The sequence below is a fragment of the Drosophila willistoni genome (assembly GCF_018902025.1).
Source record: "Drosophila willistoni isolate 14030-0811.24 chromosome 2L unlocalized genomic scaffold, UCI_dwil_1.1 Seg168, whole genome shotgun sequence".
Classification (NCBI taxonomy): Eukaryota; Metazoa; Arthropoda; class Insecta; order Diptera; family Drosophilidae; genus Drosophila; species Drosophila willistoni.
In genome coordinates this window covers 2,492,738-2,518,911 of record NW_025814047.1, presented here as the reverse complement: position 1 = coordinate 2,518,911, position 26,174 = coordinate 2,492,738, and the positions used below count along the sequence as shown (strand labels likewise).

General features: G+C 37.4%; 1 protein-coding gene across 1 annotated transcript; it reads right to left on the bottom strand.

The window, feature by feature from the left end:
* Positions 1–1,295: 1,295 nt before the first annotated feature.
* On the bottom strand, positions 1,296–26,174 carry LOC6643424 (E3 ubiquitin-protein ligase MYLIP-B). Its single transcript, XM_023176272.2, has 4 exons — positions 25,926–26,174; positions 2,525–3,504; positions 1,822–2,457; positions 1,296–1,745 (listed from the first exon to the last, which is right to left on the bottom strand). The coding sequence occupies exons 1-4, from the start codon at positions 26,010–26,012 to the stop codon at positions 1,451–1,453; spliced, it is 1,998 nt and encodes a 665-aa protein (XP_023032040.1). The 5' UTR covers positions 26,013–26,174; the 3' UTR covers positions 1,296–1,450.

The window sequence follows — 26,174 nt, the reverse complement described above, 5'->3', positions numbered from 1 at the left end:
GAAAAGGGCGTGGCAAAATTTTTATACATACAAAATGTGTGCATTTACTAAGCGAATATACATACCAGATATGGTGTCTCTAGCTAGAATAGTTTTTGAGATAAACGCTTTTTTTAAATTGCGGGGGCGGAAAGGGGCGTGGCAAAAATTTGAAATAAACTTGATCACTCTACATACTATACGAGTCTACATAAAAAATTTGGTGGCTCTAGCTCTTATAGTCTCCGAGATCTAGGTGTTCATACGGACAGACGGACAGACGGACGGACGGACGGACAGACGGACATGGCTAGATCGACTCGGTTGTTGATCCTGATCAAGAATATATATACTTTGTGGGGTCGGAGATGCTTCCTTCTGCCTGTTACATACATTTTGGCGACTTTAATATACCATTTCACCCTATGGGTGTATGGTATAATGATAAAAATAACGAAATGAATATAGATATACATATATAATTTAATGTATTTTGTTTTCTTTAGTATAACATTTGTTAACATTTATTTATTCACTACGTAATATCTGCTGCAGAGATACGCGATTTGTTGTTGTTGCAGGTACTTAGTACTATTTGCTCCTTAAATTTCTGATTATTATTGTACGTTTGTCCTATGTGTATATAGTAATATATAAGTAGGTATATATATATATATCTGTGGTCTATTTATCTACATATGTATATGTATGTTCATTTTAGAGAATTATTTTCTGGAGGATTTCGCTTTGCATTTTTATTTGTTTTACAGACAAATACTAAAAATTTAGGCATATTATTAAGTTATATATCTTTGTTTAGCATTAGATAATAAATACATTTCTCGAGTTTAGTTTCGCATAAAATTCTAACAATTAAGTTTAGTAAGTAGTCGCGTTGTACATTCAAGGTTATAATTAAATACATAGATATATGTGTGTATGTATTTAAGGTATCGGTACATTTATGCTAGAATTAGTAACTAGCACTAGTTTCTAGTTTGTAGGCAAAGAGGCTATACAGTGTGAAGTCTTAGACAAGAGTTAAATAGCACTTTTTTTTAGAATCTACAGATACATGTATGTAGTTATATATACTTAATTATCATATATATATATATATATCTATGTTTGTTAGCTATAGCTTAGGGTTTTAAGATTTATAGATCAGGCTCTCATATCCAATTAAAAAAATACTTGAGTAAAGATATAGGCGCTAAGATTGTAGACATGATTCTGGGTCACATTGCATTTATATACATATAAGTTTTAGTTTTTGGTTTAATTTGTTTTAAAATGTTTCGTTTGATCCCGTTAATTATATTCTTTTTGTTTTGTTAAATGTTGTTTCTCGCTTTTCTTGTTTGTTTCATGTTGCTCAGATTTGAATTTTGGACAAGAGATTATGGTCAATTCAGACAATCGGCACGCACACCCATTCCATCAGCCGGAATAGCAGCGAGCACAACCAATTCTAGGCATCTGATGCATCTTTGGCCTGTCCAGGAATAGGAGCACCATCAATTGTGGCAGCTATTGCCGCATCTGTTGAACTATTGCTGACCGAGATCTCCTGCAATTCAATGTGATCCTCGGCTGTGTTATTATTACCGGGATTACATTTGTTGGTGGGGTTGGTGGTGGTGTTGCTGTTGCTGCTGCTGTTGATGTTACTGCCATTGCCAGTTTGGCTGGTGCGTAGCTCCGGTGGCAGATAGATTTTGGTTACGGTGGTTATTTTCACACGGCAATTGGGACAATTGCGGCACCTGATAGAATGAGAAGAGATAGAGTTTAGGGTTAGAGAAATTTTCAATAAGAATTAGTTAAGTACTCGATGCTTACCTCGCCGCACATTCGGCACAAGCGATAACGTGACAGCATGGATTGAACACTGTGTTGATGGCGCGATCCATACAGATTTTACATTGCATTGCCTCGGATATGCGCGTGTCCACGCAGCGCTCAATCGCTGCTTCACGTTCTTCCTTTTCGCGTAGGGCCAAATCTATCTTGCCAGCCATGGAACCAGCGCCAGCGCCAGGGCCAATGGTCAAGTCATTTGTGGCACCAATTGCAGCACCATAGCTAGTACCACCACCAGCTCCACCATGAAATTCAATCGAATTCGCGGTCAAATCGCCGCCCCGTTCATGCAATATGCGTCTTGCGTGATCGTAAACCTCGCGGCAAGTGTGCTGGATATCGAATACATAACGCTTGCCCAATTCGGTGTCCTCGTTGAACATGGAGGCAATGGTGCCCTTGAGATCTCTGGTGAATTGATTTGTGACCACTCCTCGCACTTTATCGCACACATAGAATGCATGTCGTTCCGTTATCGAGCGATACAGGCCAGCTGCAAGTGGTTGTTTGGGTAACTTGATTTCGAGATCCTTGCGATCATTATGATCATCGATGTACTCCAGTTTGAAACTACGTTTCAGAGATTTGGCAGCAGTAATGGCTCCAAAGGGAATGCTATGGCAATAGAGAAATGAGAGTTAGTTAAGGCATTTAAAAAAATTTTGTGTGTTTTTGAACTCACCTTTGTTTTTCGCCCCCACGGTTAACCGTGATGCCATGTGCTCCTACTGCAATGTCACAGCGTGTGGCATGCTCATTGGTTGTCACTCCGCTGAAAACTTCCTCGCCGTAACCATTGAGTCCCTGGATTTCCTGGAGTAGACCGTATTTTGCTGACTTTACCGACATTTGCAGTTTATGCAATTTCTCATGCTCGATGGCAATTTGTCGTAGAAAATCTTTGGGTATTTCCCTCTCCGATGCACTTTCCGCTGCCGGCACTATAACATATTTCTCGTACACACAGAGGGGATTGGTGGCCAAACGTTCTTCCAAATTGGTTTGACTGCTGCTAGCGCTGGGTGAGCTGCTGGAGCTCGATGTGGACTGGGAGGAGGAGCAGGCTACAGAAGCGGAGAGTGAAGCCGAGGGTGAAGTTGAAGGTTGTTGACTAATTGTGGCACAGCATTCGATATGCTCTACCGATTTCTGTTTGGACAGGCGACGCTTCTTGAAACTCAGCACATGTTCCTTCTCCTTGCGCTGCTGTTGATCCAGGCGAGCCTGCTGGGCCTGCTGAGCCTGTTGCTGTTGCAATTGCTGTTGGGCTGACAGTTCGCTGCGCATACGCAAAGGACACTCTGCCCGCAGTGAGGACTCATTGAAGCGCAGGCCATCCGCCTGACAGAGGAGCGCTGCCAATTTGGCTGCACTACTCCAATCGTTGACTGTTAAACGACCCTCGAGTAAGTCCCGATTAGCCTGCATGTAGAACAAATTGCGCACACTCTCCTGAAGGATGTAGTGCACGGGAACCCAGAACTTGACACGCAAGGCCAACATCAAGGGGATGTTATTGCTACCGCCGCTGCAGCCACTATCATAGGATAAACGATTGCGTAGATTGATCCATTGGCGAGTAGACGATTCCTTTTGATTTGGTGTCCAATGCTCTAGTCCGAAATACTCCATTTCACAGAAAATCCCCAAGGCCATGAGAACCTGCAACGAGGGATAGGCGAAAGAAACACATTAGAAAAATGTCATAAAGCAATGAAATGATATGGAAAGCAAACGATAGATGGATGGTTTGACATGAGCTACTAAAGATGACTGGTTTAATCAACTGTGGATGCTTCAAATTTACATTTACATAACGCACACACACACACATAATTTGTGTTTAAATTAAAGCTTAAAAGGAAACAGAAAAAAAAAAGAATTGCAATCTATTCTGGATGAGCGACTTATCAATTTAACTCGACAGCACATGTCACTGGCAACAAGAGAGTGTGAGAGAGTGAGAGATGGAGGCACATGTAGAAGGCACCAGGCTACCAGGGCTTTAGTCGCCATTCAACAGACGACAGTCGACAATGTCCTGTCAGTAGTAGTCCTCCGTTTAACTGTATGTTGGCTGTTGCCTGCCTGTTGTCTGTGGGTTTTGTCAACGCCAACATCGTTGCTATGACAGCAGCAGCAGCAACAACTGCCACTGGCATACTGGATGGGTTTTTGGGAGATGATTCTGCTGGCTGGCTGGTTTGCGGGTGAGACTAGGGGTAGGGGTAGGGGTAGACGTAAAAGGATAAACTCGCGTGGGAGTAGTGGGGTTCGGCAGTATGTAGCTGTAGGTCGTCTCGAAATATTTGCTTATGCAACGAGCGTGTCATCATTTGGAATGGAATGGAACGAACGAATTCAAATGTTTGCAGCATGTCAGTTGACAGCAACAACAACAACAACAACAGTCGCAGAAGCAAACTGCTGCAAATAAACAAGTCGACAATAGTCATCGTCGACGACGACAACAACGAAGAAGACGAGGATAATAATGATGACTATGATGATGATGATGATGATGATGCTGTCGGTTTGTTATAACAGCCAATCCAAACTCATCGCATGCCATCCTCACATTCCCCAAGCTGGTGTCCACCTCCCCATCCAACCCGCACACGCGCCTCCTTGAAAATAAAATTTTGCTCAGCGCGCACAAATTCCAAAATGTCAAAACAACAAATTTTGTGTGCTTTCCGCTGTGTGTTTAACTCCCATCCATCCATCTCACTCATACAAAACTCCCACCACCCCCACTGTCTCTCTCTCTTTTTTTCTCTCACCACCCTTAGGAGCACTTTGCATAATGAGGAAAGGTGAGTTGAGTTGTGTAGCCAAGGCAACAAGTTGCTCTTTCCTGAGTGTTGCCAGTGTTGTGGGGAGTTGTTAGGCCTCGACGCCTTTTCTCATTTACAATTAGATGTTTAAATTTTTTATGTGTCAACTGTTTGGCCCCTAAAACGGCGGAAATCAATCAATTTTCCAAAAAAAAAAAAATGAGAAAAACAAGCGAAAGACTAATCAATTAACGAAAATTCTTTCTGACAAACGAACAAGTTTTTACCGTTATTTAAGAATGACACAAATAACCGTTTAAATTTGGGTTTAGATTTAACTTTGTTGCAGAAAGTTAATTAGAAACGTTACCATAGATTCTCATTATTCATAACCAAACCAAAAAAAGCAACAATTCCTATTGGCCAAATTTCATAACCGCACTTGAGTGGGTACTTTCATTTGCCCGGTTATTGCTTTTTCATGACGCATACACAATTCGTAGGTATAATTAAACATAAAACAAACTAATTAAGTTCACCAAATGCCTGTGACAGTTGCGGTTATTAATTAATCAAGTTTTCTGCAGATCAATTTACATGACAAGAGAGTGACAGAGATTCAAATTCAAGAGCAAGTTTCTAGGTGGTTTGTTAGTCTCAACCTGGGCCCACTTGTGGCTGTGGCGTCTGCCTTCTCCTAAAAATTTCCATCTCACCAGCAGCTCCTTCTTCGCCTCCATCTCCTCCTGCTGCTGCTCCTCCTCCTCCTATTGGCCATGCGGTTTTGTGTGGTTGCGTTTTGCCGTTTTTGTGGCGGAAGCTTTTGTGTGTGAGTGATTTTCGTTATTTTTTTTTTTTCTCTCTGCGTCTTATTCATGGCCGTTTTTGGGGAGGGATTGGTAGGTAGAGGGGGCGGAGGTGGTGTAGCAAATGGCTGTTGACAACCAAAGCGTATCTAATGAAGCCTCTCGAGAGTTCAAAGATTTTCCCCAGACAGTTGGGGCACCGGCATCATCATCATCGTAATAACTAAGATATTCAGAGACCCAGTTCCGTTGTGGGGCTACCACACCTCCTCCTACTACCCCACCCGTCGAGTGATGAAATTTCTTTATTACACATTTTATACAAAATTTTACTGAATTACTTGTGTGTTAAATTTGTCGTTTATTTTGGTTTTTATTAAGCAATTCGTAAAGATATTTCATTTTTGAGTAAAGAATCGCACAAAAACAAAAACCAACAATAAAGAGACGAAAAAAACGTGGCAACAGGCGGAACAAAATAAGACCGCAAATATTTTTCAGCGTTACGGGGGGAGTCCAAAGTCCACGTTTTTGTGTTGAATTTCGCTAAAATTAAATAACAACAGCAAAAAACCAAAAACAAAAACAACGAAAAAGCAAAAGGCAATGTGAACCTATTTTCAACGTGAATATCATACAGAAAAAAGTTTTCTGTGTGACGGTCAAGTCGACTTCCAAATGCCCTAAGAGAGATCGAAACTATAGAAAAGTCATGTAGCTTCTTTATCTTTAATGTTTAATTTAGAGGTTAGGTTAGGTGAGGTTAGGATCTCACTCTAAAAAGATAAACGTTATCTAGGGTTTCCACCTTCCTCCAAACTTCATATTTTACTTTTTCGCCGTTGGTTTTATTTAGCACTGACCCACCTCAAATGGTAATAACTGATGCATTTAGAGATTATATGAACATAAAGAATTTGTATTTATAGTTTATACTTTGGGGTATAAACATAAACTGCAATTGGCAAATGTTAAATAATTTCTACCGTAAACAAAATTGCATCCAAATAAGGCAAGCAAAAAAAAAAAGGTGTCACCTTGATGAAGATGATAATACACACATTCATATATGTATGTATGGGTATATATAGTATGCATTGGAATATTTTATGCCTTTATCTCTACCTATAATAAAAAATTCCTTTTTCAGCTTTTTAATGCACATTTCGTAATATGGTGTAAATAAAATGTAATGCAAGGGTCGAGCCGTTTCACTCTGCTCGTAAAATGCGCCAACTTATTAACTTTATATATATTTTTTTTTGTTTTGTTATTTTCAGTTACCTGTGTGCTTGAGATGAAGAGTTTCTCAGTTGTTAAGAGAGATACAGAGCAAAAGACAGAGAGAGCACAAGTGCGAGAGTAAATAACAGAGAGGACAACATGTAAAGAGCAAATTGTTGCTCTTACATAGAAACCACAACAAAACACAAACACATATAAATCAAGAATAGCAACAAGAACAACAAGGCGACATCTGTTAGTGTGTGTGTGTGTGTGTGTGTAAACGTGAGAATTGTCAGGGGGGGCCCCCAGTGACTGAGTGCGGGGTGGTTCAGGGGAAGAGTGCTGGGTATGACTAGCAGCGGGGTCTGGTTTTTCTGTTGCTGCATTTTGGTTTGGACTTTGGACTCTGTTGTCGTCTCAATTGGACTTTGGACCCAGCGGCACTCACCGAGTGAGTGTTTGTTGTGTGTTGCTGCTGTTACATACATACATACACATATGGATATACATATACACATATTTTTCCCCCGCTCAACATCTCTGCTCTTGCTCTCACTCACTCACTCACTGATCGTCGATTTGTTACTGTAATTTTGATTTTGTTTTGTTATTTTGTTGCTAATTCGTTTAAAAACTGTAACTGAGACTTTGTTCGCTGTCTTCGGCAACCGCGTCCTTCTTCCCCCCTTTTCGTATTTTTTGTTATTTGCCTCTGTCGTCGATGACGTCAGTTGAGCGAGGAGGCCGGCTTTAATGTAGGTTTCTTGTACTTTGAACCTGCGCAGAAAACTTTACAAACTTTATGCACTTGTATTTGCCATTCTTTCTCTTTCTCTATGGTTTTGCTTTTAAGCTGTGCTTCTTCTGTCTTACAGTGGCTTATCAAAATCAAGTTAAGTTTGCTTTTTGCTGTGGGTCACACACGTGCAAGCAGCAAAGAATGCAGTTTGCGGGGGGTAGCAACATAGAAAGAGATGGCGAGAGAGTCAAGGTCTTTGTCTTGGAAAGTCATACAAATGGCAAATTCATCCTTTGTAGGCAATTGGCAACTAATTTTCGAAATCGAAATCTATTGATAACTGGGGGTTACCAATGTCGAAAGTGTGTTGAGAAATTTTGCAACTTGTCTGAACTATCATTTCAATCAATCCATTGAAATAAATTGCATTTTATGAAGAGATAGGTGGAAGGCAAACCACATTCAGCTGATTAGAATTCCCGCTATCGGCATCATCATAACCCATCGTAGTTGAGATTCAGTGCATTCGAATTGAGTTCAACATCTGGCAACTGTTTGGCTGGTTAAGTCAATCTTCTCCCATTTATTGGTTCATATGTATGTACTTTTATTCATGTCTGTTGCTCTTTTCGTTGCCATTGACGATGAAATGAAAATGAAATAAATAAATAAAGGCACAAATACTACACAAAAGAAGAAGAGGAAGAGGAGAACAAAATATAATATAAAAAACCTGCCATAGATGGGGCTAAGTAGAATGGGGCAGCAGCAGCAGTCAGAAAGCACGCGCCTGTCGAGTGATCGCACCTTCTCAACAAACGATAGATAAATGATGATGATAGATAAATGATCATCATGACGATGATGATGATGATGATGATGATGATGATAATGATGGCAACGGTGATGATGAAACTGACATCAAGCACAAATGGGACAGCGGGTGGATGAAACAGCTGCTAACCGGCCCCCTATCATCGCCCCCTCGATTCCCTGTTAACGCAAAATTGCCAATGTGAAATGGCAGCAACTTTGTTGCTGTTGCTGTTGTTTTTGTTGCTGCTGCTGCTGTTGATGGGCCCGTTGTAAAACTGAGAAACAGGTTCAATGTATTGAAATTGATGAAGCACGAGTTCTGGCCATAAATTGCACTTAATTACTTATGCACTGAGACGCAAAACTCTGGGCTTATAGCCTCTCCACCTTATGCCTCTACGGCCAGCCCGCCTCCCTGTCTCTTGGCCATCTTGTTGCCTTTTAATGGTGACCAGAGTCAACCACGTGCTACTGCAGTTGCACTTACTGTTCACGTTTTTAATTGCTGACGTGATAATGGAACACACCAAACACTGATAAATTGTGAAAGCGAATGCGAGTGCAAACCTATTAATAAAAGGAAAATCAATGATGGGATGGATACATTCAAGATCGCAAGGTCACACAATGTGCAATCTATGTACATAGAAGGTACAAAATGTCAAGACACTCAACTCAAAGATGATGTAAGCTAAAAAAATAAAACTTGTTGTTAGGGCAAAATATTCGTAAAGAACATCTGTAGATCATCGAAATGATTAAGCGATTCCACTTATTAATAAATTATTCTAATATAACCGATTTTAAATTAACCAACATTTGTTTATACTCTTATCAATTGTAAATTGCTTTAATGTGAATATAAAAAGTTTAATTAAGGCCATAAACTTGTTATATAGAATGTGTAGCCTTCAAAAGGTACAAAGCACTTGATCGTAATGAAATTCAGTGGATCAAAAGATTATATTTATCAGAAAATACTAAAGACTTAACATTTTTAATACTTGGTCAAAATTTTTTTTGCTATTCATAAGTGTAAACAAATCTCTTCTTTTTATTCTTCTTACCAATGCACAATTCGATATATGATTACCAAATAAAATTCCTCCAATTACAAACTGTTTTTTTTTTTTTTTGTTTTTTGGGCCAATTCAATTTACAAAATGCAAAAAATTTGAATTCTACTTGTGACCTAAAATGAGTTCATTCAGCAATGGAAAACAACGTTGCACATTTTCCACTTTGCCATATTCAGCACAAAGCACACACAAAAGAAGACTTTGTTTATACTGAAATATCAGGAAAAAGTATTCAAAAAGAAGAAACAAAATGCAAAATCCCCCCATACATATAGTACATATATATATCATCCATTACCTTGTTTCGCTGTGGTTCATTTCGAGTTTGAACCCAAGTGTAAAAATCGAATTAGCTTCAAACAGACTTAGAAGAGCTATCTACATATAATCTGTAAACAATTAACACAAACTTTGTGTGTTTTCTTGTTGTCGTTTTTTTTTCGAATTTAGTTTTAGTTATTTGCAAATTCTATTATTTGCCTGCATTGAGTGCTTATTGAATTTCTTAATGCCGACCGACCGACCGCCAGAACGACCGACCGACCAACTAAACGACCGCGCACATTGGACTTTGTACATTACCCATAAATTTTATTGCAAAATAGAAACAACAAAAAAAAAATGCAAAAACAAAAAAAAATAGCAAAAACAAAACACTACAAAGTGCAGTTATAATAGTAGCAGCAACTACACACACACACACATGCATACATGCATACATACAAACATACATAAGTAGTGCGAATTTGTATACCCTGCGTAATCTGCAATGAGGTAATCGTATAAATGAAATTCAAAGAAGATGATTCTTCATCTAACTAAACTTGAATCGGAGCAATCGAAGGCATCTATTGATTTTAAGTGCCTAATTTGACTACTTTATATGGCCAAAACGTTGTACTATGCACTTGAATATTAAATAAAAGCTTAATCAATACTCAATGAGGTCTTTATTGACTTTCTAAATAAAATAAAAAGCAGTCAGAAAAGTCTTACTAAATATTAAATAAAGTTGAGTAGTTTATTATCCTTAAATGGAGAGGATATAGAGAACATTGTAAGCCAACAGTGACTCAGCTTGACTATAGAAATTTTCGATCCAATTGAGATTCAACTCATTAAAGGGTATCTCCACATGTCATCGCCTTAAAACTGATTGGAATTTTATTACGAGAAAAACAAACACAAAAAAATTATCAATAAAATCAAAGCAAAGCAAATTGTGTCATTTGAAGGGGATCCTTTTTTCTCTCTCTCTTGGGTGTTTTCCTTTTTATTATCGTTTTTGTCGTTTGATATGTGTTTTCATTGTTGCTTCTTGCATATTTAATTAGTGAAAGTTGGCAGTTGATTTTGGATTTTGGCTCTGGGTTTTCTCCCCAAAGTCGACATTGCCTTTTTTGGGATATAAAAAGAAACAAAACCAAAGCAAGATACTCTCTCATCGCTGGCAATTATGGACACTGGACAGTGTGTCCTCAATTTGTGCAGAGAGTTTGGCCAAGTTGATCCCCAAACAAACAACGAACCAACTTGCCTTACATTTACGTAGTACGTGACTTTTGGCACACTTTTCCGAAACGTACAGAATGATAAAATGACCAAAACAAAAACTCACAAAAAAAAAAACAAGTGAATCAGCCTCAATTGTGACGTCAAAATTGAGGCTGAGGCTGGAAGCTGAAGCTGCTGCAAGCGTTAAATAAAATTATGCTTATATATATACAGATATATATATATATGGACGGGGAGGAGCACAATAAAAAAGGAATGTAAAGAATGAAAATGGAAAGGGAAATGCACAAGGCATGAGAAAAATGAGGGAAATGTAATCCAGCCTCTTGTTTTTTAAGTGACTGCCGCCGCGAAAATGCGGAAAAGCCGCAGGAAAAACTGCAATGCAAACAAAACCAACTCAGTGCCAGCAACGACAACAACAACAACAACAGCAGCAGCAGGAAAAAATGTGAAATATATAAGCATGAAAACGCATTAAATTATTATGCCACATAAGAGCCCCGAACACTCGTAATAATAATAAGTATGAGGGGCCCGTAATGGTGTTCGTTAGCAGGATGAAGAATGGCAAGGAGGCAACGAGGCAGGACCCCCTAATTAGCATGCCACATTCTCGATTGCATGGAACGTGATGCAAAAGATTCTCCAATTCTCTCGCGCTCTCTCTCTCTTTCTCTATCTGTGATTTGGAACAAAAACTTCATTCGGCGGTCACTTTTGGGCCAAAAGGAGGAAGGAAGTCCAGGCAAGGGAAGTGCCAAAGTTCTTCAGACTACAAAAGTTTTCTACAAAGTTTTCCATAAAGTATCAGGCGAATGTGTTTAATAATGGAGAATGAAAAGGCACACACAAGTTTTTCTTATGATTTTTCAACATGCTAAAGATGCAAACACAAGAAAATTCATATATTTATTGTGTGAGAAAGGAAAAGTTTGGCCAAGAGACACACAGAGTGAATTTGTATAAAAATCCTTTTGGACTTTTTTAGATTTTATCATTTCAATAACCAATAATAAGTATATAATCAGTCTTAATAAACTTAGTAAGACCAAATCCAAACTCTAAATTCCTAATTCAGAAAAGAATTTGTCCATAATACATATGAACATCAAAATATTTATATAAAAGTTGTTATGAAATCCAAGAGTCAATATCAGTTAAAGTCTTGTTTATTTTTAATGTATTACATTTATTGTTTAGAGTTTAAACATATAAACAACTTGAAGCATTTAGAAGATAACATAAATGTATTTATTATTGTTTTAAACAATTAATTTATTGGTAAATACTTATCTGAGTATTATTTCTCACATCTGTTAATATATCTCAACAGATTCCTTGGTCATCTTACAGATTTTTTTATTGATATTTGATAGTTGACCTAGTAAACAAATTTCTCAAATGTTGTTTAAGCCAATTTGACATATTGGACATTTATTTATTCATTTTGCAGCAATTTATGTCATTTTGGAGTTGATTTTGTGTGTCCTTCCTTGTATTGTTTTTAACAAATAGCTATTGCTCACGCTAATGCTTGTTTCTTATACTCATATATCATTTCGGGCCAAGCACTTTAGGTGCAAAAACTTTGCCTAACAACAGTCCACAGATGTTTAGAGAGTTTGGACATAAATATGTACATATGGTCTCTCTCTCTCTCTCTGTATCTCACCTGATCCATTAAATGTTCGAACAATTTTTCATGTTCAAACGCTTATGCAAAAATGTTTGTCGGCTTGCACATTTTGGTCATAAAATAAATAGCTTTCGAGTTTAGGCCAAAATGTGCGCCAGAATGAGCAATAGAAGCAGGAGCAAGAAGAAGAAAGAACTTTCTTTTTCAAGCCAAAAGAAGAAAATGTCAAGTGCACACGACGACGACGACGATGACGATATAAACCAAAAAAAAAAAATGGTAGGAAATGTGCAATGGAAATGGCTATGGGAGAAGGAGCAGAATATGGTGGGGAGGCGACGACTAGGCGGGGAGAGGGGGGAATGAACGAATGGCTAGATGCGGCTCTCTAAAAGTCTTCGAGGTCATGGTCTTTGAAGGCAATTTTCGTCAAAGGAGTGGCAGGGGGCTAAGGATTTTCAAATAACAAAATTTGCCGAGATGAAAGACTAGAATTTAGGATGCCAGAAACATAAAAAAAACGTTAAAGACGACCAAGAGATACTCTTATCAGCGTCATTTTATCATAATGTGAAAATGTTTATAAACAAACAAATGCAAATTTCTTCTCTAAAAGACGATGTCAATTATTAGAATACTAACTAGGCGAATAGTAGTTATTTAGTTCCATCATAAAGATAAAGTTTAAGCAAACACATTAAATAGCCTAATATACCCTAAAATTCTTATCCAGCTCAAAGAGTATAAAGATGCATAATAATAAGATAAATATTATGCGGCAAATCCTTGTAGACATAAATGACAATAACTTGTTGTTGTACTTGTAGTAGTTCTTGTTGTTGGGTGGCAATGTTCCAAAATTTCCAAAATAAAGAAAACGAACGAAATAAAATTTGCTAGGAAAAAAAAAGAAGCGGAAAACAAATAAATTGCAGATGAAATAAATGTTAAGGGCGAAAAGAGAAAAGCGAAGTAAATCGGTTTTAGTGCTCATTTCCTTTGACCATATAAACTGCTGTATGTCTCCCTGCACCTCCCTCCGAGGGGTTGTTGTTGCTGTTGCTGGTGCATGTCCTGATGTTGCTGCTGTGTGGTTGCTGCTGCTGCTGCTGTTGGTGTTGCTGTTGTTGGATGATTTATCCATTTTCCCATTCAAAGTTGTTTACCCATAAATCCACATGGCCAAAAGCTTACAAACATTTGGCTGCCTACCAAAAAATGTATTTCAATTAAGTTATCACACACACAAACACACACACACACACACACACAGTGAGAGAGTGGAAGTGTAAAAGAGTAAAAGAGAGAAAAAGGTGACAGAGAATTTGAGGTACCTTCGTCCTTTTTTCTCATATTTGTTGGCATTTTTCTCATCTTTTTTTTTTATTTTTTTTTTTGGGGTCTCCTTGGTTTATTGATTTTCCTCTTTTTGCACCTGATAATTTTTGAATTGGATATGCAAATATGTATAAATAATAATAATACCATTTTGGTTGAAGGCATTTCTCGTGCTTAGGTACAATTTACATTTACATCGTCCTTGTGCCCCATTTTTTGTATTTCTGTGGGTGTAACCACGACCACGATTCGGTCATTAAAGGATATCGGAAATCGCGCGTGACTAGCTAGGAGCCTATCCCCTGAACCTTCCCTCCCCCTCCAGCCACAACTCCTACCCAATCCCACGCTATTGAAATGACTTTAGTCATTGCAGTTAATGATGCCCAAGTAGTGACGGTTTGGGCGGTGGGGGGGCGGTGAATGGTTGCCGTGGTGGAGGTTTTTTTTCTTTCCATTTGATGGACATTTGATGGCTAGATGGAAAAAAGGACTTGGGAACTCGGCACAATGTCCCCGTGCCATATGCCAAATGGCAATTTTCACTTCGTTAAAAATGTAGAATTTCCTGCAATTTAGCAAAATGGCAAAATGCTTTTTCTACTCGAGCTGAAATGGGGGCAAAAGGGGCGTTTAGAAATAGATTGACAGTTGCAAGATTAGAGAGAAAGAATAAAGAAAAAAAAAATGGAAACTAGTAACCGGTTATAGCAAGAAAATTTAATTACTACAATGATTTATTTATATATAATATATATGTATGCAAATGCCACATATGCATTTAAAAATAGTTTAGAATTTCTAATTATTTGCCAATGGTCCCCCCTTGCCGACTCTTGGCCACTTTCTATTCAGGCCAAAGAAGTTCCATGGAAATATAAACCAAAGTCATAAATGATAATAGGGTAAGTAGGTATATTTCGAATTGAATTGCTATTCCAATATCAGTTAAAGACTTAACCTAGCTTAGAAAGATTAAATATTAAAAACAAGATTACCTTTTGAAGGTTAAAATACTAGAGACTAGTTATTATTTAGTCGAGTCGTAGAGAAATGTATTCAAAGTTCTGCAAAAGGTTGAGTTTCAGTAAAATCTCAAGGCTTTTTCAACGTTCTTGATTTATCGAAAGGTTACTTTTTTATCACGAAGGTCTTTGAGAAGGGACTCTTCCGGCTCTGCTTGAACTTTAGTGATAAAATTCAAATAAAAGCACAAACATAACTCATAACGTCACCACAAATGACCATGTGGAAACAATTCATGAAGTGATAAGTACAAAAATTAACCATAATTTAATTTTCGATAAATTGTGCTTCAGTCAATAATAGATAAGCTAATGATGACTCATGGAATTAACATTATTCGTTAATCACTTTAAAAATAAATAGTTTTTTTCAGAGAAGGCGTAGACGAACGGCTAGTTAATAGATGGCAGAGTCCAAAAATCCACAAGTGTGACTACTGACTGCAGATGACTCGGAAATTGAATCCTCAGAGAAAGAGTGACGCATGGCGCACAAAGAAGCACTTTATGAGGACTAAGGATGCAGTTAAAATAGAAATTGCTCCTGATCCTCTTTACCAATTATGGAAAAACTTTCATTCAAGAGACGAATTAATTAATTTTCAGGTGCTGTAAGTAAAACAAAATAATGAAAAATCGAACAAAACTTTTGCTTATTTGGCGAAATCCTTTTGTAAATTTTAATTAAATGTATACATATTGGACGCTATGTGTTTAATTAAAATTTTATATATGTATGTGTGTGTGTGTGTAAAAGGCTTTGGGCATGAAAACCTCTTAGAGGCCCAATTAAATGGGCATTATCTCTACGCTTTTATTGTCTCTCTTGCTTTCTTCATGGTGTGGGTGTCTGAGGAGGCGTGGCTGTTGTCGTGTGGGCGTTAGAGTTGTTGTTGTTGCTGATGTTACTGGAACAATGCAAATACCCGCAGGGCAATTGGTCTCGGTTTCTCTCTCTGTCACTTGATTATTTTTCTTGTCTGTTTGTTTTGTGCGTGTTTTTTGGGTTGAGTCTGGTGGGTGGTTTTGGGAGGGAAGTAAACAGCATTTAGATGACAGTTTAATTAACATTAGACCCAAAAACAAAAAGCGTCGAGAGTGTTGACTGATAATGAAATTAGCAGTTTTTAAATTGTTATCCACTTTAAGCCCACAGAATAAAGTAGGGGCACACACACACACACACACAATGCATGTGTATATCGCATATAGATATATGTAAATATATATAGTACTATATGCGACAACGAAAATGTGCAAACCACAATAAAAGCCACCGACGAACAAACGGGCTGGGGGGACGGGGAGCTCTGGAGGGTGCAAGCGAAAACAAAAGCATTGCCATTAGAGACACATCAAAAAATGGCACTTACAATGGCGCTTGATGCAACCGGAGGGGAAAAAGTGCCACGAGGCCTGTGCAGAGGTGCAAACAGTCATGGGTGTAGTCCAATGGGAACGTACTTTTCTCATGAAGAGTCTAAGAATACTTCACTTTTCAAAAAGACCTAAATATATTTCATTTTAAGGATTTTCTGTAGCTAATGAAGATGATTTCAAAGATTATTTAAAACTTAACCGAGTCTTACAGACCAAATTTACTTGCTAATGTTCTTTTAGATTAGATACAATTATAAAGCTCGATAAATGAATAATTCTTTTCGATTTTTTCATGGCAAAACAAAAGTTTGGACCCTTAAAGCCACAGCCATATGGCTGTAAACTAGTTCAAATTCCTCTTCTTTAACCATTATTTCATCTTAACAAACAAAATACGGAATGGTATAATTCCTAGGAAATAGTTTGTTGGATTTCTACCCACAAAGAGTTCCGAATTCTTCGATTCATCTGTTTAGATCTAGTAACAGTTTCGCTTTGAGGAGTTGATATGCTGCCCCCTGCTGTATGCTACGTTTATGCGTCAAAAGGGACTTTGGGTTCGACGGCGAATGACTTTTATAGCACAAATTGTTCGAATACAATGGCAGAGGCAAAAGCATTCAATGCATTTTCCTATTTGCTGGTTCTTTTATCTATGTGTGTGTGTGTGTGTGTGTTTGTGTGTTGTTTATTCTATAGTTTTCTTTGGGTTTGTATTCCTCCTATTACTTTCTTTTTTGTTGGGTTTTTTGCGGATTTTATTTGGCTGCATTTTTATGCAATTTATTGTTCTCCAACTTTTTCTTTTTTCCATTTTTTTCTACTGCTGCTGCTGCGTTTTGCCCATCTACATTTTTTTTTGTTGCTTCTCAGTTTTATTTTTATTGTTTATTATTGTTCTAAGCAATGTTTGCTTGGCCTAGAACAGAGGTTTGAGAGGTGTTTTTTGTTTTTTTTTCCTGTGTTCCGTTATGGCCCAAGCCATGTTTCCGTTGGCTGCTTTGGTGGTTTCCCTTCCCTTCCCTTTCCCTTTCTCTTTGCTCTGGCTTACTCATTTGCTTTCCTTTCTTTTTGGTTGTTTTTACAAGCAACAGCGAAAAGCAGTTCAAGGATAATACACATGCAAAACAATAGATAGCAAAAGAGTAAAAGAAAAAGTGAACAAGAGGAGGGTGGTAAAGTGGGGTTCGGGGTTGGTTGGTGCTGCCAAGTGATGGTGCCTGACTGCCTCCTAGCCTGCTTAGGCAAATGACATTATCATTTGCCGTCACCTAACATTGATTTTACGAAACATTTTCAGCCATTGTCATGTACGGGCACGATTTCTGCATCATCATAAAACTATTATGCATACACATAGAGAAAAGAAAAGATTCAATTATTCAGCTAGATTAACGACTACAGGATACCCTCTTAGGTCATACTGATGGCCGCCATTAACCTTTAAATGGGTTTAACTCAATCTAAAGTCAAACATATCTGCAATTGTAATTCCCAACTAGTTTAAACGGCGACCTCACTTTCTGAGCTGCTTCTAACAACCAGCGAGGAGGTCGTTCACAAAGTTATAAAGGCACTAAGTTATTTACTTGTTTTAAACTACAAGGAAGTATCCAAGTCGACTTGCTTGACCCAAGATGTTGTCTTTTGCTGCTTTAAACGCTTTCAATGACTTGATATTCCTTTGCCTCAGCCAATGTATCAACAGCTGATTAAAGTCTACTTCAGCTGTTTCATTGGATTTTCCGTTCTTGTTGACATTTCAAACAGTTCCCAAAGTTATGAGTTAGCTAGCTATTTAGTTGTTCTTAACCTATCTCAAATATTGACAAATTCTTAATTAATTGAAATTCAACAATGAGGTTTTTTTTCTTACAGTGCTTTGTCATTGTCTTTCTAGGGCTTCGGCTTCATCTAGATTGACGTATCTTCGCTCAGTGTATGGTTGATAGACAATGAACGGGCAGGCAGGCTCATGGTTAGGCGGTAAATGGTAATTGCATTAAGTGTTGGCTTAAAAGCAGCCGCATTTCATTCCATAACATTCCCCGCATTCCCACACTGCACTTCGTGCATAGTGCCTTGACTTGGCTTGGTCTCTTCTGTCGTCATTGTCGCTGGATTAGGTTTTGTTTTGCTTTTGGCCCAGGGGCTAATTAGCCATTGGATGGCTGCCTTCACTATTGGCTGACACTTAACACTCTACTCTTGAGATACACAACTGATACGTGCACACAAAACCAGATGAGACTTGCTAGGCGGTAGGCGGTGGGCGGTGGGTGGTGGGAGGTTGTTGGCTTAAGCCAATTAAATCGATATGAGAGCAGAGCACCGTATTCACTTGAACAATTTTGCACTACACGTGACGGGCGCAGTGCTGACTTCATTTCACATACCACCCGCTCAATTTGTTATAGTTTTTCTGGCTCGATTCAGTTCGGTCTGAGTTCAGTTGGAAGTTGGCTTCGTTTTCTTTTCACTTTGGCACGCGAATATAATTTCCTTTTGATTGAGCGCGCCCAGAGGCAGGCAGGCGGCGGTGGGTTGGCTTGGTGTAGCGATTTTCCAGATAGATTTGGCGAGGCGCATCGCCAAGCAAACGGTGTAAACATAAATTGCGCTGGCATGGCAAGGACATGCCACACACACACACACACACATACAGGCACATAGACACAGACTGTTATACGATAGGGAGTGGGTAGTGGGGAGGACAACATAGGAGTTGGAAGTTGGGAACAAGGACGCAGACAGGCTGGCGCTCGCACGCACAACATTCTGTGTGTGTGTGAGTGTGTGTGACCTCAACGCTAACGAAAACTTTCAACCTGGTCAAATTGGAGCAAATAAAATACACACAGCACATATGTGTGTTTCTTCAGGGTTGTCAAGCTCTCCAAAAAAGAGATAAGTGAAATACAATTTACAGCTGCAAAATGGTGCAAAAGCATTTGCTAAGTGCGAAAAGTTTGAAAAGTTTGGAAAATTAAGGAATTGCTTTCTAGAATTGGCCACAAGTTTGTCAACATTGTGAAACGAAAACTTTTCCTTGTCTTCATATGGTAACTGTAGGTAGCTATTTAAAAACTAAAAGGAAAATTCAAAATATCGATCTCCATATATCAATTTCAATGTAATTCCATAAGAGAGTAGATCTGGCCAGAATAAAGCTAAAAAAATTAAGCCAATTTTTAGCTCCATCTGTTCCACTTCCAATTGTTTCAACTTGTTCATTCTGAATCGCTCCTTTTTAACTACTAAGAATTTATGAAATATTCATGTGTTGTTCAAGTTTTTTAATTTAAAAAATAAAAATCGCATAAAGCTGCATAAAAAAGTTGAAAAGTTTGTAAAGTTTTCTGTGCCTTTGAAGCAACAAATGGTATGTAAGACTTAAAGTTAAACAAATTGCATTCCCTTTATTAGAATTATTTTTCATTTATTAACTTTATGTGCACTTTGTATCTTAAAAGTTCTTATCTAATGGTAAAGTTTTACATGTAGGTCATTTACTTTTTCTTTTTTTTTTGATTTATGCAACTTTTTTACATACTTTTTCTTAACTGATTTCCGCAGTTGCACCAAAATGCCTGCTCGATAACCCTGAACAATGTGTTTGGTCCACTGTTTGGGTCCTGGGGTTGGGTCATTTCGTTTTGCATATTTGGTGGCCCCAACCAACAACCAAGATAAATGCCCCGCTGCCAACGAAACGACTTGTTTGACCACAAGGTGAAGGGATGCAGGACACACTCACACAACGGTGGGAGGGGGAGAAAGGGCAAGGGTAGGGATCGAAACTCAACCCAAAAACCAATTGCTGGTTGCAATTAATTTTCAAATTGGCAAAATGTCAATGCAATGCCTACAATGAAAACTTCCAACAGACTTAATTGTTTGGAAAATGAATTCTGAAATCCGCATAGTCCCCCCAATTTGGATAAAGAATTATTATTTATTTTCAGATACTAGTATATATATTAAGCTCGGCAAATTTATAATAGGTCCATACATCCATACATATATATATCTAAATCCTATGCAAATGAAGTGGGTGGATTTTGGTTTCCGAGTTTTTGTGGCTAATTAAAAAAGCAACAGAAAAATGGCAAATGCTCTACCACAAGCGGCCAGCCAGAACAATAATTAAATGTTATAATATATAATATTGTATTTGAGAGTTGAAATGTTGAAACTTTAAATTTAATTGGTTCGTTCTGTTTCGTTTTACTTTTTAGTTTCTTTGTTTGTTTGGTTCTTTTTTTTTTTTTTTTGGTTTTTTTGCGCAGTTGTTGGAGAACTACATGAAAAATGTGAAGCGGGGATTTTGAAGTATGAATAATGAAATATATATAAACATATAGAGTATATACATATAGTATTTTATATGGCCAAGGGAGCGGCCAGGCAACAGTGGTGCAACATTTGTGCACTTACGAATTCATTTAGAAGATTCACACACAGTCTGTATATACACATATATATACATATACACACACGTTATCTGTCCTCATCTATTTGCTTAAATTGTTAATAATAATGTTTGGAAAGCAAGTCAAATAACAACAAAGAGAGCAGCAAAACGAGCGTTAACAACAAATAAAAGGCAAAAGAACAACAACAATAGCAGAAAGACGAAAAACAAGCAAAAATGAGACATTTTGTACAGACAGAAATACCAGAAAAGGCAAATCAACAAAGAACAACCAGTTGGTTACGTTACGAGTTTAGGGTCAACTAACTCGACTCACACAATGCCCTGTAATCAGTAGCTGAGAATTGATTCAAGCTAAATATAGCTATTTTCCGCTAAAGCGGAGATTTTAATCTGGTAATAGTGTTGGGTAAGAGTATATGAGTTGACAAATATTCCTTAATATAACTAGGAGTTGTCGCAATCAAAAATTTCATTTCTAAATTTCAAAAAGGCGGAAATTTTATGCAATTTTAGCAGCAAGAATAGAAACATAGTTTAAAGTTTGCCAACACTAAACATAAATCCAGCCGTTTTTTAAGTTGGTAATTGTGGAAGGAAGTTAGGAACTGTGTCTATGCAGACTTTTCCCTCACATTTTCAAATCACCAAGAGAACCTACTCCTACTCCTATGGATGGATTAAAGGGTAGGAGGTCCACAGAGGCGTGCAACATCTCTCACCTTTGGATTAATGTAAACACCTTTGAGCCAGCCAATGCTAAATATTGAAGGCTAAACGAATACAGGGTACTCTGGCTAGGTAAAACTTATATATGTATGTATATTATTTTGCAATTTAACATCTGTAGTAAATTGCGTTTTAAGTATTAAACGTTGAAAATGGAATGAAATTATTTATGTTTATTTATCATTTACGCTTTGATTGCTGATGATATCTTTTTATTTTTTTTTATTGTTCTGCTTGCTTTGCTGCTGCTGCTGCTGATGTTGTTGTTGTTGTTCTTGTTGAATTTGCCAAATCGCCTTTATCGCAAAAGGTGATAAAAATTGAAAAAACAAAACAGAAAAAAACAAGAAACCTGAAAAAAAGTGAAAAAGAATGAACCAAAATACAATTTGTTTTTGTTGTTGGCTGCCTTTTAAACTTGTTCGCCAAAAGAGAGAGAGATATAGGTAGAGCAAAAGCGAGACAGAGATTCAGAGAGAGAGAGAAACACTGACAAAGATGGAGAGAGACAAATTATATTTTGTTTATTTTTAAGTATCCCATGTACATATATACATACATATAGTATATATATGTATGTATCCAGAGGTACAAAAGTGTATATAATTGTTATCAGTCTTGTTATTTCTTGTGTATCCATGAGATACATTTTTTATATGTATGTATGTATCTATTTCTTTGCCTTTTTGGTCGGCACAAGCTAAAAAATTGGCCAGCGGCTGACTGCACTTGACCCGTTTTGTCTACCTTTTTGCCACCCCTCCCACCGCCTCCCGACAACCGTGTCCGCCTTGTCGTCACTTGTCTTAGGCCTCATCAAATCTAGCCCGGAGTTAGAACGAGGACATTGTATGCAGCGTCAAGTCGAGTCCTTGTTAACTACACTCCCCGCCTCCTTTTGGTATTACACTTCAAACGTGTCAGCAGAGTAGAAACTCATACTTCCCTCACCGACAGGATAATAGGGGGGCGAAGAAGGCGTTAGGTGAAACGACAGCATTGTTCACAAATATAATTACACCTACACTTTGTCTACATGCTATGTGCCTCTGCTTTTACTAAAATTGTCATGTTCTGATCCAATTAGTCAGGCAATCTGATAAGCCCTAAGTCAATGTGAGGACAAGCAAATCAATTTGACTTTAAAATGGCACAGTGGCAGCTATTAGAGATGAAAGTCACCCCTAAAGTATGCTATTGGAAAGTATTAAATCGCTACTTGGCTATTTCTATTTTCGATGAAATTCAATGCAGTCAAGTTCCGTCATATTAAGACGTCATAGTTGTAAGTCTTCTTCTAGAAGTTAAGGGTTTTTACGCATTTATCATACGATCATCAATGCGGCGTTTCATTTTAATCATCAGCATGACAATTGAACTTTGTATTGTCAGTAGACAATGGGGATCCACTTGAGATAGCTTAAATAGGCTCCTTAACAGGTTCTTTAGTGACGACAAGAAGCAATGAGGTGGAACAAGTGCACAAATTGCAACTGCATTTGTCTCTCTGTGTGAAACTGTTGCTCATTATGACGGGGCACGAGGACGACGACGACGACTTTTGACATGAGCACACAGCGGTTCAAATCGAGCTAACGAAACATTCATTTCGTTTTTCTAGTTTTCTTTTCTAGTAGTTAAGCCCCCATCCATTCCCCTCTATCCTTTTTTTATTGTAGTAATTTCCCTTTGACATGCAAACTTGAGAACACAATCATGGATGGCAAGAGGAGGAAGAATGGTTGCAATATGAAGGGGGCAGGGGTAAAATGACGTCAAACGAACTTTCGCAAAGCGATTGCAATTGGAAAAGTTTTCAGTTTTGTTGCTAGGGTTGCCAAAGTTGTAATTAAAATGTACAACTAAAAATGCACATCAAGCTTCTCTACAAAGCCGAGACTTTTGGGTTCATTAGCCAGGCGTTAAGCCGCCTACTAACTGAACCGAATGGCACCAAAAATTATGCAACCAAAAAAACAGAGTCCCCCCTGTTTTTCTCTTCAGACTTTGATTCACTTTAAATTGATTTCGAAAGTAAATAATAAAAAAACAAACATGCAACGGTCAAATCATCACAAACTGACAGACAACCAAATGCAATTTCAATTTTCAAGTTTCACAATTGATAAAAAATGAAAAGAAAAAAAACCAGCAGTTTCGGTTAGAACGGAAGTTAATTGGAAAGTGATTTCCTTCATTCCCCTTTCCTATATACATAGATATGCACCTATTGCATAACCAATTCAAATCAATTGAATTCAGTTTACGACGATGAGTCGCTTACAACAAGAATCCATCGTCAACCCTCGTCTGATAAGTTATGGCCTTATTGGAATTTGTATTACCAATCCGCTAACCAATTATTGTCTACCAAACCAAAGGATGACGCACTCATTTATATGAAATATTATAAATAATTGATTTGATTAATGCAGTAGAAAATAAAATTATGACAAATGTTCATGATGGGTCTTGGTCGGTCATTAAATGAAGCAATTTAATCGTATAAAATGACAAAAAATATATATAATACTAATAAAATGTATATATATATTAGATTAGAGTAGATTTTGATGGACCCTGAACTTTGTACATAGAATACGTGAGTCTCAGCATGTGGCCGAAGGAGCATTCGTCTACGTCAGTCAATTCGTTAATCTGCTTCATCTCAGCAGCTGGTTAACATAATATTGGTGTTGCCAGATCGTTGACACTAGGGTTACCAGACAGACAGATAGATTGGGGAGGTGGGGAGGGTGGAGCAGAGGCTTTTCACCTTTTAAGGTACTTTTAACTTTGTTGTAGTTTTCTGTTTAATTTTAACATTAAACCAAACTCATTAACCCACTTAACCATTTAAGGTTCTAAAAAGTTCATAATAAACCTGTTGTTGTTGTTATTTTTGTTGTAGAACTGATAATTGATAAGATAAAGTAGCGGTACCTTATAGAAAATATACATTTCTAAAACTTTGTTCTTAGCATGGTTGTTGTTCGTTTTTATTTGTTGATAAGAAACTTGGCAACGAAATAGGGCTGAGACACTAGAGTACATATATTTACAATGCCATTAATATATATATATAGACGTTGGGATGTGTTTGTGTGCGTATCTTTTGATAAGTTTAGCTGATTAGATTGCAAACACACACACACTTATATACATATAAGCCAAAGAGACTTAATTAGGCTAGCAAACAAGGCGAATTGCCGAATTGACTGTAATCTTAGAAGAGGTTAGATGGGGAATGGGGGGAGTAAATGGAACCTACCCTACCTACCTACCCTCCACACACACACATACATACATATACTATGCAAACAGAAGCAGCCATCATAAGAGTTCTCAAGTGCCTCAACACTTGGACATTGAACTAAACCAAAATCAACAGTGAGAATCGAAGTCAGAATCATATGTACATATATATATATATCTATCACTCATGCAACCTTCTTTTTGTTGTTGCACTTTTCTTTTTTCCTTTGCTTTCTTTGCTGCGCACAATGTTAAAAAGCAACTGATAAGCCAAAGCGACCCATTCAGCCTTCTCTCTCCTGAGGGGGTAAGTAATGTCATCGCCTGTCAAGGGCGCCAAATTAACATTCAGGCATTTCGAAATGGATTAGTGCTCCATGGAACAAAACGAAACTAATAAACAAAACAACGAAAACAACAAAATTAGACACACACAGAGCGAATTCTTGATAACACAAAATTGTGAATAATTACTAGAGTGAAACACTCAATATACACATATTATATTTTGCACTGATAAGACGGGCTTTGGAAAATGTTGCATGGGGTCCAGCCCCCCCAATAATTATTATTAGAAAACAACCACTTGATTTTGTAATACAATTAACTAGAGTGGAGACAGATTGAACAAAGCCTCAGGTGTGAGATCTTCAACAAAAGCCACAAAATGCTTAATTTTATTATGTAGCCAAAAGTGCGATAAATTGTTACAGTCGTTACATCGAAAACAAGGTAAGAATTGATAATTACTACGTCTACTACGTAGTAAAAAACTAAAAAAAAAACTTCGTAGTAAAAAAGAAACTTCTTAGTAAAAATCTATACTCTATAAATCAAAATTCTTTTACATAACTAATGATAGGAACTTGTAGAAGTAGTTAATATATCAGTATGGGGATAATAACTTCTACTATCTTGTAATTCTTTGAAATTCTACTATGACCTTCTTCTGAAATCAGTGGAAACTATTTGACTAACCATAAATTTTAGGCTAAACATTTTTAAACCAAAGTTACACAAACATTTTTAAACTAAAGGGAAATTGATTTTATAAGTAAGGTCTCTCAGACACTCTAGTTTAACTTTAATAGAAATTGTTTAACTTAGCAAACTTTTATTTAGAAGATGACAATGAAAGTTTAAACTAATCAAACCGATACACTGGATAACTAGAACTAACTAGAATAATGAGACTCTCTTTTTATTAAAATCGTTGAACTGACTGTGAATAACAAGTTAAAGACTTTCATTAAAAAGTTCTTCAAAATGATCCTATTCGAGGAGATAATTGATAACATATGGATTTGTATACTCTTCACATACCTTCTCCAGACACTCTTGTCCATTCGCTTTGGGATCCCATTTGACAGCCTGTTGTGTGCCATTCGCAAAGTTGCATATGCACCACATTTTGTTAGAGTTTTTTGTTGCTTGTTGGTTGATAGTTTTTCCTTTTTTAAATCTTGCGATTTGTTGCTCGATATATTTAGCAACTCTTATAGGTCATTGGCTTTGCTTTATGTTGTTGCTGTTATTGTTGATTGCTTTGATTGTTTTAAAAACAATTTTCTC

Coding starts and splice junctions, on each gene's coding strand:
- LOC6643424 (XM_023176272.2), bottom strand. CDS start 26,012: ATGTGGTGCATATGCAACTTTGCGAATGGCACACAACAGGCTGTCAAA. Junction 3,505..25,925: donor GACAAGAGTGTCTGGAGAAG/GTATGTGAAGAG, acceptor CCCTCGTTGCAG/GTTCTCATGGCCTTGGGGAT. Junction 1,746..1,821: donor TGTGCCGAATGTGCGGCGAG/GTAAGCATCGAG, acceptor TCATTCTATCAG/GTGCCGCAATTGTCCCAATT.